We start from the raw sequence: 18,831 nt of genomic DNA, 5'->3' as shown, positions 1-18,831 counted from the left end.
GGCCCGTGTGATGGTGATTAGGAAGCTGTTATGCATTCTTTCTATTCGGCGTGGTGCCGCCATCTACTTCCTGGCGGTCACGTGATAACAAACGTGATCGCCTCTGGGGCGTACATAAAGGTCCTGTCTTTCAGTATCCCACTAGCCACTTGAAAAAGCGTCATTACCTCTAAGGGAAATGCGCGTCGAGGCCTTCCCTGCCACCATCTGCAGTGTCTAACACTTTGTTTGACCTCTCTGGAAAGGCTTAGTCTAGGACCTGTTGTTTTTGAAAACACCTCTATGTGGCTTATTTAAGCCCCCATATATGCTAATTACTTGAAGTCTTTCCCTAAGTATTTTGGAACCTTGTTTATTGTGCAAGGTATCCTTTCTGTATGGGTCAACTCTGTGGCACTGTTTTCCTTGGCACTATGAGCTATTGTTGTTAGGATTTACTATAGCATCTACCTATATTGTACATTTTGTAATTAATAAAATTTGCCTTTTTTATGCCAATTGTACTCTTCTCTTCTCCTTATTCTTATTCCCTTTGGGTCGGAATTCTTATGCCAATGCCAGCATAATATTGACTGGCCTACTGGCATTTCCTTTTCGTAAAATGTATTGAGCCTCTATTGATTTAATTATTAGAATAGTGCTGCCTACCAGAAAAGAGGGCTGGGCTTAGCAATTGCGGTAAGATCAAATATCAGATTCACTCACAAGAAAAAAAATTGTCTGGGTATTTTCTCTTATTTTATATTGCACAATCAATTAATACATAGTCTTCCCTTATTATGTATAATGATGCCCCTCATTACATAGTATTCTCACTTTTTATGTATAGTGCCATACCTTATTACATAGTATCCTCACATTTATGTATAGCACCATCCATTATTACATAGTAACATAAGTTCTCACTTCTCACTTATTATGTATACACTGTGTGCAGAATTATTAGGCAAATGAGTATTTTGATCACATGATACTTTTTATACATGTTGTCCTACTCCAAGCTGCATAGGCTTGAGAGCCAACTACCAATGAAGTAAATCTGGTGATGTGCATCTCTGTAATGAGGAGGGGTGTTGACTAATGACATCAACACCCTATATAAGGTGTGCTTAATTATTAGGCAACTTCCTTTCCTTTGGCAAAATGGGTCAGAAGAGAGATTTTACGGGCTCTGAAAAGTCCAAAATTGTGAGATGTCTTGCAGAGGGATGCAGCAGTCTTGAATTTTCCAAACTTTTCAAGCGTGATCACCGAACAATCAAGCGTTTCATGGCAAATAGCCAACAGGGTCGCAAGAAGCGTGTTAGCCAAAAAAGGCGCAAAATAACTGCCTATCAATTGAGGAAAATCAAGCGAGAAGCTGCCAAGATGCCATTCGCCACCAGTTTTGCCATATTTCAGAGCTGCAACATTACTAGAGTATCAAAAAGCACAAGGTGTGCGATACTCAGGGACATGGCCAAGGTAAGGAAGGCTGAAAAACGACCACCTTTGAACAAGAAACATAAAATAAAATGTCAAGAATGGGCCAAGAAATATCTTAAGACTGATTTTTCAAAGGTTTTATGGACTGATGAAATGAGAGTGACTCTTGATGGGCCAGATGGATGGGCCAGAGGCTGGATCAGTAAAGGGCAGAGAGCTCCACTCCGACTCAGACGCCAGCAAGGTGGAGGTGGGGTACTGGTATGGGCTGGTATCATCAAAGATGAACTTGTGGGACCTTTTCGGGTTGAGGATGGAGTGAAGCTCAACTCCCAGACCTACTGCCAGTTTCTGGAAGACAACTTCTTCAAGCAGTGGTACAGGAAGAAGTCGGTATCATTCAAGAAAAACATGATTTTCATGCAGGACAATGCTCCATCACATGCATCCAACTACTCCACAGCGTGGCTGGCCAGTAAAGGTCTAAAAAAAGAAAAAATAATAACATGGCCCACTTGTTCACCTGATCTGAACCCCATAGAGAACTCGTGGTCCATCATAAAATGTGAGATCTACAGGGAGGGAAAACAGTACACCTCTCGGAACAGTGTTTGGAAGGCAGTGGTGGCTGCTGCACACAATGTTGATCGAAAACAGATCAAGCAACTGACAGAATCTATGGATAGAAGGCTGTTGAGTGTCATCATAAAGAAAGGTGGCTATATTGATCACTATTTTTTTTGGTTTTTGTTTTGGCATATCAAAAATGTTTATTTCTAAATTTTGAGCACTGATATTGGTTTACCTGGTGAAAATAAACAAGTGAGATGGGATTATATTTGGCTTTTATTAAGTTGCCTAATAATTCTGCACAGTAATAGTTACCTGCACAAACAGATATCCACCTAAGATAGCGAAATCGAAAAAAGCCCACTCCAACTTCCAAAAATATTAAGTTTGGATATTTATGACTCTTTTGGGTTGATTGAGAACATAGTTGTTGATCAATAATAAAAATAATCCTCTAAAATACAACTTGCCTAATAATTCTGCACACAGTGAAATGCCTTCCATTATTACAGTGTTCTTCCTTATTATGTATACCGCAAAAATTATTATATAATGCTGTTCATTACTGCATAGTCTCTTTCATTATTATTTACAGTGCCTTCAAGATAATCAAATCGATCCACTGTAAATTGACTTTGAGTCAAATTTCATAACATTTGCAGGTCCTGGGCATTTCAAACAATTTTGTGTTTCGATTTTAGTGAATCATCAAAAAAATTCTAACCAACATTTTATCACATTACAAGGTATAGTGCAGGAAATCAGAAGAACTATAACAAACTGTACAAAAGCCAAGGCAGGGAATGCAGCAGCTAATTCAGGGTGATTTAGAATACTGAGAGTACATCAGAGCACATAGCTCAACAATAGAGATAGGAATGGAAAGCCCTAAAGAATTGGACAAATACTTCAGACAACAATGTGGTAAACAATTTCAGCAGTGAAGATGAGAGTAGTAATCTATTAATATTAAAGTTTCACATGAGAGAAAGAGATAGGAGACATGCTAGCAGCAGTGGTATCAGAATCAGCATGATTGATCAGTGATATGCTGTTGCTGGCATTTGTCCTACTGCAGTTCATTTACAGTGACACATTTTTATTTCATTCTTAATGTACTCGAAAGCAGCAGCAAGGGGAGCACAATATATGTTGCCGAAAAAAATTCTGATGTCACTGTTAGTCAAAAATAGCATGTCTGCTTGTCACAAGCAATTGTACTGAGCTTCTATGCTTCCTGTGCAATCCTTTTGTGAAAGGGTGAATAATTGTTTGTTTAAGAATACAAAAGGAAATTTCCCATATTCGAGACATTTAAATGTCACCTGTCACCATGAAAATGCGGTCCAATCTACAGACCTCACGTTATAGAGCAGGGGGAGCTGAGTGGATTAATAAACAGTTTTGTGAGAAAACATTCAGTATTAGGCCACGACCCCACTATCAGTCAGTATTTTTTCTCAATAGTGGGAGCCAAAACAAGGTGAGGCACAATCAGAGAAATGGTATAATAGAAACAAGTCACCAATTCTGCATTCATCACCCACTCCAGATTTTGGCTCCCACTCCTGAGAAAAAATACTGACCAAATACTGATAGTGGGGCAGTGCCCTTACCAGTGTTTTTATCATTTAAACCTCGGCACTTTCTGGGATTTCTGGTCCAGTGGGTGGTCCTATGAGTGACTAACAGAGATCTCTGTATACACACTTATACAAAGAAAGCTGTCAATCATTGATAACTGCCCAGTGGACCGAAAATCCCAGAAAGAACAGAGGATTAAATGATGAAAACTCAGGTTATACTGAATTATTACGCAGAAAAATATATATCAAAAAAAGTAAATAAAAAAGTTGTAAATATAGACATTGAATTGTACATGCCGAGGTAGTGTAAAAGTAAAAAAACATACCACACTAAGAATGTAGGAGCCATTAGCAACAGCAGAAGCACTACCACTAGTACCAGATGTCCAGACTGACGTACTACCAAACACAGTTCATAATTGGCCTCCTTTGCCTCAGGCAAGCACATTAGTGGGGAGCATAGGATGTTATGGAATATGTGGCACATCACTCATGTCATTCTCTGCAGGATAATGTTACCTCTGACAGCAACACCATCAGTTTATATCAGTGTTCTGCAAAGAACAGTCTGTCTGATTACAAATGACTAAGAAGGATACATTTTGACCATGTTTTTTATTTTAAAAACATGATAAGTCTGCCATTGCACTGTGTGATTAAAAGAGCTGTTAGTTACTAGCGTTTACCACCCGTTTCTATGATAACATCACTGTGACATTGTTTTGCCATCTTTGTGTTAAAGGGGTTGTCCACTACTTTTACATTGATGCCCTATATAATTTAATGGGAGGTGGATGTGCAGTACACCGTGGTGGCCACTACCACTTGACGGAGGAGCCCCGCAGGTGAGCACTTCCAGCCGGCGGGTCCTGCCACCGGCACCGATAACAGCTGATCGCCGGGGGTGCCGCGTGCGGTACCCCGACCGATCAATGTAAAAGTAGTGGACAACTTCTTTAAAGATCTTAAAAGAGTTTAAATACAGTCCTAGGAAACTTCAGAGTGTTACACACTTTTTTTCAGGTCAAATGGTGGTTTTGCAGTATTGTAGTTCATGGTGAAATAATTTGCTTTTTCATGTACAGTGTCATTTACTATTACATAGTCTCTTCCTTATTATTTTTAGTACTGTCACAGTAGTTTTCACCCTTACTATGTATAGCGATGTCTAATATTATATAATGTTCTCCCTTAATAGGTATAGTGGTGTCTGTTATTACAGCTTCCTCCCTTATTGTGTATAGCACCCTCCATTATTTTGCAGTGTCCTCCCTCAGTAAGTATAGCACCATCCATCATTACATAGTGTCTCTAGTTATTGTGTACAGTGACTGATATCTTTGAGCATTGTTTGTATTAGGGTGACATATGAATTAATTCTGAAGAATCAAAAATCGGCTCCACCCATAAACATCCCTGATTTGCCACACTGTTGTGAAGATGTTATCTGTGTGACAGCGTGGCAAGTCAGGGATTTTCATGGGCGGAGCTGATTTTTTGGTGCAAACAAGTCGGAATTCCAACACGAACCCGAATTTGAAATGCCGAACAAATTCGCTCAACACTCGTCACCACTTGCAGAAGTATGCAACTCTTTTTAATTTCTCCACCAATCTAACTGTCTGAGGGTTTGTTGCTTGCGTGGTTTGTTTGCGTGGCAAGCTGATGTTTTTATTGACACCATATTGGAGTACATTTGATTGCTTTTTCTGCATTTTTTTTTAGGTGTATGAGGTGCATTTACCCAAAAACAGTAATCCTGATGTTTTGATTTTTTTCCTCTCTTAAGCATATAGGTTAATTAACGCTATATTCTCGAATATAACCCTTTCATCAAAATTGTTTACTTTTTTTATATTTCTTTATTTTTGAACTGGGAAAAGGGGGATGATTTAAAAAAAAACATTTTTTATATTTTTGTCTTTAAAAAGTCTTCTCTCTCTCTCAATATCCTTTACAATAAACTGCAATGCTACACTATAAAATTTTAGTGCAGTGGAAAGTAAGAAAAACTTTGCAGTTAGTACTGAGGGAGGCAGCTGAAGTAAGGTGGAGAGCAATGGTGCCTAGCATGGGAAGAATGACTGAGTGAACCAAGTGCAGAGAGGGACGTCAGTTATACAGAGGAAGAGAAGTCAGACTGGAAAAGTAGCCATGTAAGTATTAGTAGAGAATGAGGCGACACAGCTTGCTAAATGACAGTTCGCTAGACTGCAATTGAAGCTCCGCATAAGGCCACGGCCCCACTATCAGTATTTGGTCAGTATTCGGTCAGTACTTTTTCTCAGGAGTGGGAGACAAAACCAGGAGTGGGTGATAAATGCAGAATTGGTGACTTGTTTCTATTATATCATTTGTCACCTGGTTTTGGCTCACACTCCTGAGAAAAAATACTGACCAAATACTGAACAAATTCTGATAGTGGGGCCGTGGCCTTAAGGCAGTTGCAGACAACTGTAGATTCTCCCATCCAAGAGAATCGGGTTGAACATGCAAATGACACTTTGATCAGAGTGTGAGATGAGTGTTAGCATAGTGTGATCCGACTCTCTGATGAGAAAATCGGAGCACTGTAACGCTATGTTCACACACGTTGTGTTTTGCTGCGTATTTTGCACATTTTTATGCACATTTTCAGCTGCGTCTTGCAGTACCAGCAAAGTGTATGAGAAACCAGAATTCTTTGTTCACACATGTTGCTTTTTGTTTGCAGCATATTTTCTGCCTTGCTTCCGTTTTTGGAAAATAGAGCGTGTCACTTGCTTCAATGTTTTTTCACCCGCAGGAAGTAATAAGTGGTGAAAAAAACACTGAAAAAATGCATCAAAAAACGCAGCTACATTTTTTTCAGCGTTTTTTCAGTGTTTTTGATGCCAAAATATGGGTTCTATTTTGTGATTTAACCATCTTGTCTTGGTCACTGAGATGGTTGTTTGTATTGAGAGTTTTAATAAATTAGTGAGGTGTACAGTGTAAACATTAGCTGACCTAACTGTGAGATCGAACAATACCTGTGGCCCAGGGAGGTGTGAAATTGAACAATGCCTATGCAGCTGAATGGCAGACCCCATAGTGTGAAAGCAAATAGTGTCCTACAAACTCAATGCATTGCCAGAGTCTAAACGATTCCTGAACAATTCACCCGCACCCCAATATGCCAAAACCAGAATGATTTTTTTATTCCACAGAACTTTTTGTATATGCATGAATAGAGACAGAAGGACAGTGAAAAAACGCATCAAAAATGCATAAAAAAATGCAGCAAAACCTTCATTTTTGAAACAGCTGTTTTCCTGCCAGTGAAAAGTTGTCAGCAGATTTGCAGCAGAATTAGCAACGTGTGTGAACATAGCCTTATGATGCAGAGCGAACGTAACACTGGTGGGTGTGGACCCACTGCACCATGGGCCAGGCTTACCCTGGAGGGGTGTGACTAAGTGACTACCTGGTGTTCCCTAGTGCCTCTGGTGGTGAGGACAGACTTGGCCACAGCTAGCCGACAGGTACCACCCCAGGGCAGTCCCCGGGCCTGCAGTAGCTGATCGGAGGATCAGAGGTGCCTTACAGGAGGGCAAAGACAAAGCAAAGTCAGTCGGTCCGAGGTCAGGGCAGGCAGCACAGGATCAGTATGAATAGCCGGGGTTAAGAGTGGAGACTAGAGGTCAGACAGGATGGGTAAGCAAGCCGGGCCAATAACAGGAGAAGCAAACAGACAATGCACAAACAGGTCTCTGGCTGAACTAACAGGCTAGAAGCCAACATTCAGGCAGGGAGTGGTAGGTGGACCTGTCTGATATAGACCATGCTAGCAGGGGTTACTCCATGCAAAGCTATTCTCTTCAGGACACAGCAGGGTTACTGGCCACGTCCAGCTAAGGCTAGATGGAAGCCACATGCAGGTGCAGCAGTGCTGCATGAAGGAGCCTCAGCGAGATGTCCAGACATAAGGAAAAAACGCATGGTGAACAAAGCGGCGCTAGGAAGGCTGCCAAGTCACCGCCATGACAAGTACACTGTGGGGAGAAGGAGGACAAAATGTCTCCATCTTCTCCATTCCGTTAGATGTCATCCGAGTGCAGTCAGATGATTTCCACCCACTCATTGACTTGCACGGCCAAGTGAATGAAAATAATCAGCTCGGTCCGAGGAAAAAATCGGACATGTGCATAGCCCCATAACCTAGCACTGGTCCAAGTGCAATATGATGTGTTTTTGGTTGCAGGTGCAGCACAGGGAGCTGAGCGCAGTGATTTGCTACAGTGATGATGTGCATTGTCAATGTGCAATCACCGCTGCAGCCAAAACACCAAGGTGCAAGCAGTACTTCTATTTCACATTTTAGCTATTTTACACCAGCGCATGGTATTGGGTGCGAGAGCATGGGATGCGATATGCTAATGACCCTCAGCTCCTGCTCTGCTGCGAGTGGGAGCCGAGTGTCAGCTACTGTGAGACGATCTTTTTGCATGAGAGAATCACAGCACAGCTGCGGAGGAGACGGAGAAAGTAATTTTTCCATCTCTTCCATGGCCTGACTCGCCGTATATCGGACTGCACTGGGATGACATCCGAGTGCAGTCCGATGTTTCACTCACACCCATAGACTCATATGGATGCGAGTGAATCGAGTCTCTCTGCAAATCGCAACATGCTGTGATTGTTCTCTGATGCCAAATCGGCATGAGAAAATAATCGCTGATCTGAGCAGCCCCATAGAATAACACTGGGCCGAGTGCTATCCGATTTTTTATCGCATAGCACTCGGCCATGTTGTACGGTAGTGTGACCCTGGCCTTAAAAGGAATCTGTCATCAGGTTTTTGCTATGTAATTTGAGATCACCATAATGTAGGAGCAGAGTCCGTGATTGCAGCAATGTGTGACTTACTGGACTGTGTTTTGCTGTTTCAATACAATCAGCATTTTATGAACAAGAGATTATCATTACAGGACAACTTGGCACGTGTAGGGTAATCCAACCACGCCCTCAGAAGATTTCTGTCACTATACAATGTACACAGAGAGCTGCCAATCAGTGGTTTGGGCCGGTTATGCACAGATCAACATCTGACCTCCGCCAGATCTGCAGATAAAACTGTGATTCTATCATAACTGCTGCACCCAGTAAACTAAGTAATACATCGCTGGAATCAGGGTCTCTGTCCCTATCTCATGGTGCTGGTAGATTACATAGCAAAAACCTCCCTTTAAAGGGAATCTGTCAGAAGGATCAACGCCCCCTAAGCCATCTATATGGGCATTCAGGTCAGAGGAAGATGAATAAAATGATACCTTGTTATCTGGTAACTCCTCCTTTCATTTACAACAAGCTCTGGAGGCAGATTCTCAGGGAGATCTATGTCCGGCCCATAGATCTTAACACCTCATTACCATATTAAGAAAAACATGGATTTTTCTGGAATAGGACATCCGATTGCAGATTTCAACTTATCAGTTTTGTTCAACTTTCTATGACGGCTTAAGGAAGGTTGATCCCACTGACAGATTCCCTTTAAGTGTGGGTGGGATACAGGAACATTCTTCACGGTATCTCCCCATTACCAATCAAGAGAATGTGTCTTCTACAAGAAGAGATGTGCACATAGACAGAGACATAGGGATGTTTATGAAATATGGGCAGCACAGTGGCTCAGTGGTTAGCACTGTTGCTTTGCAGTGCTGTGGTCCTGGGTTCAAATCCCACCAAGGAGAACATCTGCAAGCAGTTTGTATGTTCTCCCAGTGTTTGTGTGGGTTTCCTCCAGTTTCCTCCCACACTCCAAAGACATACTTATAGGGAATGTAGATTGTGAGCCCCAATGGGGACAGTGATGATAATGTCTGTAAAACAAGGTGGCTCTATATAAATAAAATGATTATTATTAAATATGGACAACTTGCACTTTTATTTTTAGTAGGTGTAGTGTGCACTCTGGAACCAATTCATCGAGACTGGACTTTATCCTCTAGTTGCAGTGAAGGGCTTAGTGCAGTATGATGCGCAAAGCACACCACTTAGTGAGTTTGTCACATCTTCTCCGTGGTTTGTGCCTCTCACCAGAAATGCTGTAGTCAGAGACACACATGTTATTTCTGGCATAACTAATGGCAGGACTTTTGCTGAGTTTGACAGTCGGGTATAGCCGCGCACGATTCGCCCAGATTGGGCAGAGCTGTTTCGAAGTGATGTGAATAGTTTGCGATATGCACAATTTTTTTTCTTACAGCTGCATTTTGATGTAAAAACGTGTATGAATCGCCCCCTATCTGTTCGGTAACACAAGGTACAAACATTCACTTGGGGCACATTAAAATTAAGAGGAAACCTTTACATTGTAAACTGAGGGTTCCCATACATAAACTTACTGACAAAGGGTCAACCCACTGTACTTGACAACTTAAGAAACTTTTGTCTAGGGGGCCAGGAAAAAAGTTAGAAGTGGTGCAAAATTAGCATTTAAAGTGACCCTGGCGCCTGAGTTAATGCATTTTGCCACACAGGGAGACACAAGACCTTGTTACGCATTTTGTATTGGGGGTCTCTTGACTACACTTATACAGTTTTTTTTACCACGTGTGCCAATTTACTGTAACTGGGGTTTAGTTTCAGCCTGTACCCCAGTAGGCGTTCTAACACTTTACAAAAGCAGGAGACAGGATAAATGGTGACAAATCTTAGAGGAAGTCGAAACAATGTTACAGAGACTGAGGTGTGTTCTACATCATTTTAGGAAATTTCTGATTAGTTTCACTGACACGGAGCCATTTCACTGAGACTATGTAGCTCCTGAAAATATTGCTACGCTCCTCGAGCTCCTGATATAGGACCTGATATAGAACTTTTCCCCAACTAGAGTCCTCAAGAGCCATCAACCATTGCACCACCAGCCATTCCAGCCACCATGGAATTATCACCTGGACAATACTAAGGAAGTCCTGAAAACATGATCTGTTGGTGGCTCTTGAGGACCGGAGTTGGGGAGCACTACGATATAGTATGCTGCAAAACCTTCCTCTGCGTGAAATTGAAGGCAAAAGGAGGTACATTTTTTTTCTATTTCAATAACACCTAGATATATCATCCAATTTTCAATTCTAGACATTATGGAACATCCTACTTTTAATACTTGAGCTGAGCAGTCTTTCTTTTTTCTCAAAATCATATTTTCTTCCATTGATAAGTACTATGCCATCATTACTTTTCTGTGGATGGATAGCAGGCACCAGTGCAAGACTCCTTAGGGCAGGTATCTCCAACCGGTGGCTCGCTAGCCCATCATGTGTGGTTCCGATCACAAAATCGCTGGGGGTCCCAGTGATTGGATAGGGAATAACTTATTTTTTGGGGAATAACCCTTTAACGGAGAGGAAGCCTCTTGGACCTGATCTGTTCCTCTCTTCTTGAATGCTTTGCTCACCACTGAACACCAATTCTTCTGATACAGATACACACATGTATGTCTGGACTATCCCAATAATGGTTATGGCTCTGATATCTACCCAATATTGGTCTACAAGACCTGAATACCCTGCCTGCCTTTATCACATATTCAGTATCATCCAATGTAAAACTTTATTTTACATGGCTCCAAGTTCCAGAATAAGCCTTGACGTAACGCTTTACTCCACCTGTATCAGAGACGCAACACGTCTCCCAAGTGAGGAGACCTAACCTGCAGTCACTTATTAGCAAATGTGTAAAATAAGTGATTATATAAATTGTAACAAAAAGCATTGGAGATGTTGCTACATCACAGTCCTTAGTCATTTGGCTCCATTTTCCCACGGATCTGCAGAATGGAGATTTTGGTACATTGCCCCTATCTCCACACCCACTCAATTTAAAATGATAGCCAAGTGCTCATTACAATGCCCGGCTCTTACCTGTACATTATGCACAGAGCCACATGAACTTGCCAAATTTACTTTAAAACTGAACCTGACATCACTTGACAGCCCTGCTGTGTTTTGCAGTGTATTAACCCATTGTAACTCATCAATTATTCCTTCTACAGATGCAGCAGAGCGGAATTTTCCTTCCAACTCACAGATACTAAATTGTTTATGCAGGATATTATCTCAAAGGGATATTATAGTTATTACTAGTGATGAGCGCCAGTGCTCGTTAATCAAGTTTGCCGAGGGTGCTCGGATACCCACCGAGTATCGCGGGTGCTCGAGTGACATGTTAGAATCCCCGCGGCCGCATGTTTTGCGACTCTTAGCCACAAAACATGCGGGGATTGTCCTTGGTTGTCAGGCAATCACCGCATGTTTTGTGTCTGTCTATCATCAGAGAAACATGCGGCCGTTGGGACTCGAGCACCCATGATACTCGGTGCATACCTGAGCACCCTCGGCAAACTCGAGTAACGAGCACTTGCGCTCTTCACTACTTATTACTAATTACAAGTTAACATCTATCCATAGATATCTAATTCTGGGAGATCAACCCCCGAATCCCCCCAGCGATGTCCCGAATGGGGACACTTGTGACTTCCCTTCTACTGATGTGTCAAAATAGAGAAGTAATTGCACATGTGCGATGGAGCTCCATTCAATCTCTATAGGACTGGGCACAATAACCGAGCACTGTACTCGACTACCTCCATAAGTCCTATAGCGGCCAGATCCCCACAAATCTAATAGTAATCATCAATCCTGTGCATAGGAGAAAACTTGTAACTGGAATTCCCCTTTAATTTTGAAACTGAATATGGCATTTAATCCCTTGGTTAATATACTTCATTGGGCTAAACTTCAGTCCTATGTAAGACCACAAATAACATTAATCTGATAATATTAATAATATAATTGTTAGTAATAATAATAAATATGTAATATCACAATGAGTTATTCCAAATTACAAACTCAACACTACTGGAAATCTGAGGATAACTCAGCACTGCTACATCTGTCCTTCTACACTTTTTGGGAATGAATTTAAATTTGAGTGTAAGCTACAGGTAGACATCTACAGGTAGACTATCAGGCCACGTTCACACGTTCAGTATTTTACAGCAGTATTTGTAAGCCAAAACCAGTCTGGCCTCAGTCTGTCTATTTAGTTATTTTTACATACAGAGCTATGACTTAAGCCTCATTCACATGTAAGTATTTAGTCAGTATTTTTCATCTTTTTCCAAACCAGGAGTGAACCTTACAAAGAAAAAATTATAGTTGCAAAATTTACACCTGTTCTGTGTTTTGGAGACACTCCTTGATTTGGCATAGAAATGCTGATAAAATACTGATCAAAAATATTGATGTGTGAATAGAGCCTTATGTTGGTGCCATAAAAAGTCCTGTAACAACAAAGTATTGTAATAGATGAATAGGCAGAGCTGAACTTGTCATTTCCTACATTGTTAGAGCCCCTAGGGATAATGCATTGGGGTCTCCAATCTGTTATACCACCTTAGCCTCTAACATATTTTTACAGTCATGGCCACTGAACAATCCCTATAGTATGTGGTTAAGGTATAGTCACTACTTTCAGGACACTTTTGCTTTAACTTTGAGAAGTTTTTTTGACATCTGCAAATTGGCTCCAAAATACTATAAAGTTTCTAAAGTTTCTAAACTTGTATTCAGCTTTTTGGCTCCATCTACAAATACAGAGACTCTGGGATTGTGAATGTAGCAGTTTCCTAGTTACACCAAAGAATCAAGAAACATTGTAACATGAGGATCTGGGAATAAAAGTTATGTACAGATGCAGCAGAGTTACATTTTACAGATGCAGCAGAGTTACATTTTAAAAATGTAGAAATTTGATATTTAGCACAATTCATGACATATTTTACATAGGACTGCAGGTAAACAACTTACATATATATATATATATATATATATATATTATATATTTATATGTATATATATATATATATATATATATATATATATATATATATATAGTTAAACATATTACAAGAGTTCTACATTTCCAGCCATAGACAGAAGGTGCATCTTACAAATCCCCACCACCCATGAAAGTTTGCCCATGCTGGCACAGTACTTACCACTCACAACACGAGTATCTGAGCAGCTGTGCCCCCAGAGGATGGCACTGAGCAGCACTAGGAATGTGTTTGAGTAAAGCATTGGGTGCATGATCACACAGATGTCCAGGAATAATAATAATAAAAATATATATACAGCTGTGAAGGCACAGGTAGAAATGGCAAAAATGTGGGTGCAGGGAAGCAGCCTCCTGAGCTGTGATCCTGCAGAGCTGGCAGTGTCTCTTCACATCCCCTGTGCCTGGCAGCCTGGGCTCACTTGCTGTTTGAAGTCATGTTAAGCACAGCCTGTTCTCTAATGAGCAAAGCTTGTGAGTGCCTGATGTACTCTGCAGTAACCAGCTCCATCCCAGAGCTATTGATTTCTGTCCCCTCCATCCTGTTGCAGCCAATCCCAAGGCTTTTGCTTTATGTAATAGATCATAGCAAACCCTAGATTTGGCACTGAGAGGTAGAAGCAAGTTGTCAGAGCTGTAGTTCTTCTACAGGGTGCAAAGAAGTAGAATGATATTTTGGAATCATTTCCCTCCAATACATGGATGCAGGAGGGAGAAACTATATTAGTTGCACTGAAAAGTATTGGTTCCAAAGTTTTCATCCTTTAGACATTTATGGTACAGCCATAGGATCAGAGATGGACATGTCACCATAGACGCAGGCAGTGCAACTGCAAAAATAATTATTGGGATCCTACCTATTAGTTTACATATAAGGCTTGGTTCACACTGGCGGTCTGAGTTCTGTTCTGCTACAAGAACAGAAAAAACAGAAATGGATCATCAGTCACATGACGAACGCAAACAGATTCTGCAAGACCCCACTGACTATTATTCAATGGGTTTCCATTAAGTTGTCCGTCACCTTATCAGCAAAAAATTCAGACCTTAGATGGAGGTTCCTTCTGGAAGCTCAGGTGATAATGTGAACCCAGCCTTAAAGAAGCACTCCTGCCATCAAAGGTTTCATAATATATAGGACTATGTACTTACAATTGCTCATTTTGCCTTTCTACCCAGTTAATTCTTCTTTTTTTCTATGTAGAAACAGGAAGTCTCTTGTCCCTGCATTTATTATTCCCCACTTCATCTCCCGACCCTGCTGCTCCCTCTTCCCCCTGCAAGGGATTTTGCAGTGGCTCATGTCTCCTACAGGAAAATTGACCTCCTATTTCTACATAGAACTTAGAAGGATTTAGCTAGTCAGATTTTAATCACATGATGTCATAGACCTAATGGAAAAAAGATTCATTATCTGGGTAGAAAGGCAAAATGAGCAATTGCAAGTACACAGTGCTATATAATATGATTATAAAAAGGATAGCTTCTTTAAGTGGTGTGTGCCTATCAATAAATTAGGTTCATCCTACTACAGTGGCCCCATTCATTAAGACTGGCATGTACAACACGGGTCCTAATGAATCGGTCCCTATGAGTCTTGTCTGACAAGTCAGCATAAATCAGAGTCTGGCTGCATTATCACAACAGTTTATGTTTTTGTGGCACCCCTGAGGGTTCAGTCGCCATAGAGGTACTGCATCTCACCCAGAGGTGTGGTATCTCACTCTCAGGTAAGGATGGGGTACTGCCCGGGACCCAAACACCTGCATCCAACACTACACTACTCCAGACCAGCAGGAGGGGCAAGATGCACTGCTGTGCTGCTGAGCCCTGTCCCTGGCTGGAGTGGGGGGAACCAAGAAAGGGGGAACCATGTAGTGGGTGTGGGTGGAGGAAGAAGTTTAGGGGAGTACTTCAGGAGGAGTATAAAGAGGGAAGCCATCTTGGGAGTGGTCAGAACAGTCTGAGGGAACAGTGAGGAGAGAGTGTGTGGAGCAGGATCTCTGCAGGAGCTCTGATCAGGAGGTGAGACTGACTGAAGAGAAGAGAGGATCAGGGAGAAAGGCTCCAGAAGGAAAGAATGGATCCTAGGGGTACGGGAAGTGCTGGAGGCTACCCGTACGCCCGAATCTACCAGGAGTGGAAGGATCAGGCCGCAAAGGGGACCGGCCCCTAACTAGTGAGAATTGCAATATTCAGCTAGAAACCGGAGGCTTCTACATTTCCAGGGTGTAGTTGCCTCAGTCGCAATTAATCGCCAAAAAGGTAGCCACACAGGATCCAGGGAACTCCAGGCTGCCCGCCAAGATCTGATGTTACCGGCTTGGGACACTGTTTGCGAGGCACAGGGCAGGAGGGTGAGAGCCAGCGCAGGAAGACCACTGAGAAAGGCACACAGAAAGGGGTCCCGTTAAGTGCTCTTGAATTACCTGAGGGATTGCTGAACCCCTCCCTGAGTAAACACCGGACGACGTGGGTGGTTATGAACTGCAGTTGTAACCAGGAGTAACGTGATAATCATGAGTAAACCCTGAAGACTGCACCCCACTGTCTCTGTGAATTATTGCTGTGCCATCATCCCCTGCACCACACTGCACAACAACATCTACCTCATCTATAATCACCACAGCAACGCCCTGGAGCTTAGCTCTACCTGTGGAGAGCTGAACCAACTCTGCTGCATTACCAACAGCTCCAGAGGACCTGCTCCGCAGCGGCGGCTCCCTCTAGCCGCATACCACAGGTGGCGTCACAAACATTAAACATAAAAACTATAATCCCCTTTTAATAACCCCTTGGTATTGACTGCCCTGGATCACGGACTGGGTCACCGCCACTGTGACATCTCCCCTAGCAAAGACCGGCCCGGCTACCAAGTACCCCACGGCCCAGGGGGTGCGTCATCTTCAAAACACTTATTTCCTCAACTATCTAGACCAGGACAGGTCTGTATTCTCCCCACTACTTCACATTAGACTGAAAGGTCTGTCCCTAGAGAAAGAAGTGTCAATCAAAGTATTGGGGTGTGGAGAAGCCAGACTCTGATTCATGCTGCCCATTGTTTGGGCAACGTAAATTATTTTGAAGGAAAGATAATTTTTTTGTGTAAGTGAAGAGGGTAAGTTGCTGACAGCTACATCTTGTGTATTTACCAGGTAAAAAAAGAATAGGTCTTGTTAAAATCCAACTAGGTGAACCTTGTTCCCCATAATAGCAAACCCTTCCTGTGCATAAACCATATACAGTACAGAATGTCTGAAATGAGAACACTTATTTAATGACACCCATGAACCTAACTAGTAAGACACAAAGTTAGTTAATAAACCCCATAGTCATGTAGTGTCCATATCAAAGGGAATCTGTCATCAGAAAAAAAAACACTATTAACCAGCAGCTATGGGGTTAATCTGCTGGTTAATAGTGTTATAATGCTGCCCGGCACCTGCACATAGCCTAACGCTGCAGGGAGAAATTGAACTTTATTCTCCCCGGCAACGTTCCTGTTTCAGTCATAGGGGTGGTGCCGGCACTTATTCAGTTTGTAACCGTGTCCCTGGCCTAGACTGACTGCTGAGCCCCAATGCTTAGGGAGTGTCAGTCAGGGCCAGGGATGCGGTTACAGCCGCCGGTCTGTATACTCAGAGCACAGCACCGTCATGAATGGAACCATGCCCCCAGCCCTGGCTGTTGCTGGCTCTGCTTTGGGGCTCAGCTGTCGGTCAGGGCCGGGGGCGAGGTTACAGCCGCTGCTCTGTGACTGAATCAGCACCGCCCCTGTGACTTAAGCAACGCCCTCAGCTCTGACTGACACTCCCTCTACATTGGGGTTCAGATGTCAGTCAGGGCAGGGGGCTTGGTTACAGCCGCCTCTCTGTATACTTACAGCGGTGACTGAACCAGCGCCGGTGCCACCCCTATGACTGAAACAGGAAGCGGGAATGAAATGGAAATGAATGAGAAAAGAAAGATGGCAGCAATAAGAAAACCTGAAAGGTAGTATAGAACAAAGGAAGGAAGTAGAAAATAATTTGGTAAGAAAGGAGGAAGGAAGGGAGGAGAAAAGAAGGAAGGAAGAAAAGGAAGGAAAATAAGGGAGGAAACAAGGAAGGAGGAAAGGAGAAAATGAGAAAAAAAGGATAAAAGCAAGGAGAAAAGAGGAAAGGAAGGACAGAACAAAGAGGAGAAGGAGAAAAAATGAAGGGAGGAAGGAAAGAATGAGGGAAGAAAAGAAGAGAGAATGAAAGTATAAAAATGAAGGAAGCAAGGAAAATAAATGAAAGGAGAAAGAAGGAATTGAAGAAAAAATAAAGAAGGAAGGAGAAAAGAAAGAAGAAAATATATTAGCTCTTGTTTCCCTCCTGTATGATTTGGTATATTAGCTGTGATTTCTCGGCGTGCCTCTATGACTACACTGTCCATTATCAGTAAATGAATAGGCCCTCTTTCATCTACCAAGTGGTCAGAGGCTTTTTTCTGCTTTCAGACCTAAGCACTTGTGTGGACTGAAATGCTAAGCCAGTAGAAAATGGAACCAAATTCCAGTCAGGTTGATTGATAATCAAATCAGGGTCAAAGGAGCAATTTAACATCTTTGCTAAAGAAGAGAGCTTGAAGGAAGGGTGGAAGTGTGTGCGGAAGACAGGTCAGCAGCTTTCTACAGGGAACGCTCCTACCTGAATAATCTCATATACAGCAATGCTGGAACAGACTGGACTATATTGTATCTGGTTTACTGTATATAATATTGTATTTTGTAAAATATTTTACATGTAACTAAATAATTGCTACAAAAAAGCACATAAATACTATACTAATAATAAATGCTATTAAATTATTTCATTGTTCGGCCATTTTTCACTACTTCACTTTCCCTTTTTCTCCCTTCTTCCAAGAGCTATACCTTTTTTTATGTCAACAGAACAATGCAAAGCTTTATTTTTCTGAGATGAGTTGTAGTTTTAAGTGGCATCATTCACTTTTTCATATAATGTGCTGAAAAAGAGAAAAAGTTCCAAATGTGGTGAAATTGTAAAAATAAAAAACCCACAATGTCCACATTGTTTTGTGGTTTTGTTTTTACGTATCCATCTTATATTGGAACTTATTTAGCATCATGATTCTTTAGGTCAGTACAAAGATGGAAATATCAAACTTTCATAGCTCTTTTTATATTTTCGTGGGTGAAAAAAAATTATGAGATTTGTAAAAAGAAATTGGTTTGTGTCCACATTTTATGAGACTCGTAACTTTTTTTAAAAGCATTATGTTTATTTTTGAAGCATGTTGCTCATGCTACTGTGAGAAACATGTTTGGCCTAAATATGCTAACATGGTCTGCAGCGTCTCCAGACTTGTCTCCCATTGAGCACTTATGGGCCACCATTGGTTGCCA

At 41.8% G+C, this 18,831-nt stretch overlaps 1 protein-coding gene across 2 annotated transcripts in view; it reads right to left on the bottom strand.

Moving 5' to 3' along the window:
- Positions 1 to 13,998, bottom strand: part of CHODL (chondrolectin) — a 161,964-nt gene extending 147,966 nt beyond the window's left edge. Inside the window, exon 1 of one of the 2 annotated variants that reach the window (XM_073670814.1) lies at positions 13,603 to 13,998. In XM_073670814.1, coding sequence (XP_073526915.1) covers positions 13,603 to 13,693 — 91 coding nt within the window. In that variant the 5' untranslated portion in view covers positions 13,694 to 13,998. The remainder of the gene's footprint in view (positions 1 to 13,602) is intronic. The other variant, XM_073670813.1, reaches the window with a different exon arrangement.
- Between the last annotated feature and the right edge of the window lie 4,833 nt (positions 13,999 to 18,831).

This window comes from Phyllobates terribilis, unplaced genomic scaffold (assembly GCF_046119375.1).
Source record: "Phyllobates terribilis strain yellow unplaced genomic scaffold, ASM4611937v1 Scaffold_2__4_contigs__length_985480577, whole genome shotgun sequence".
In the NCBI taxonomy this organism is placed as follows: Eukaryota; Metazoa; Chordata; class Amphibia; order Anura; family Dendrobatidae; genus Phyllobates; species Phyllobates terribilis.
The sequence above is the reverse complement of the archived record's forward strand: the minus strand, read 5'-3'. Positions and strand labels throughout refer to the sequence as shown.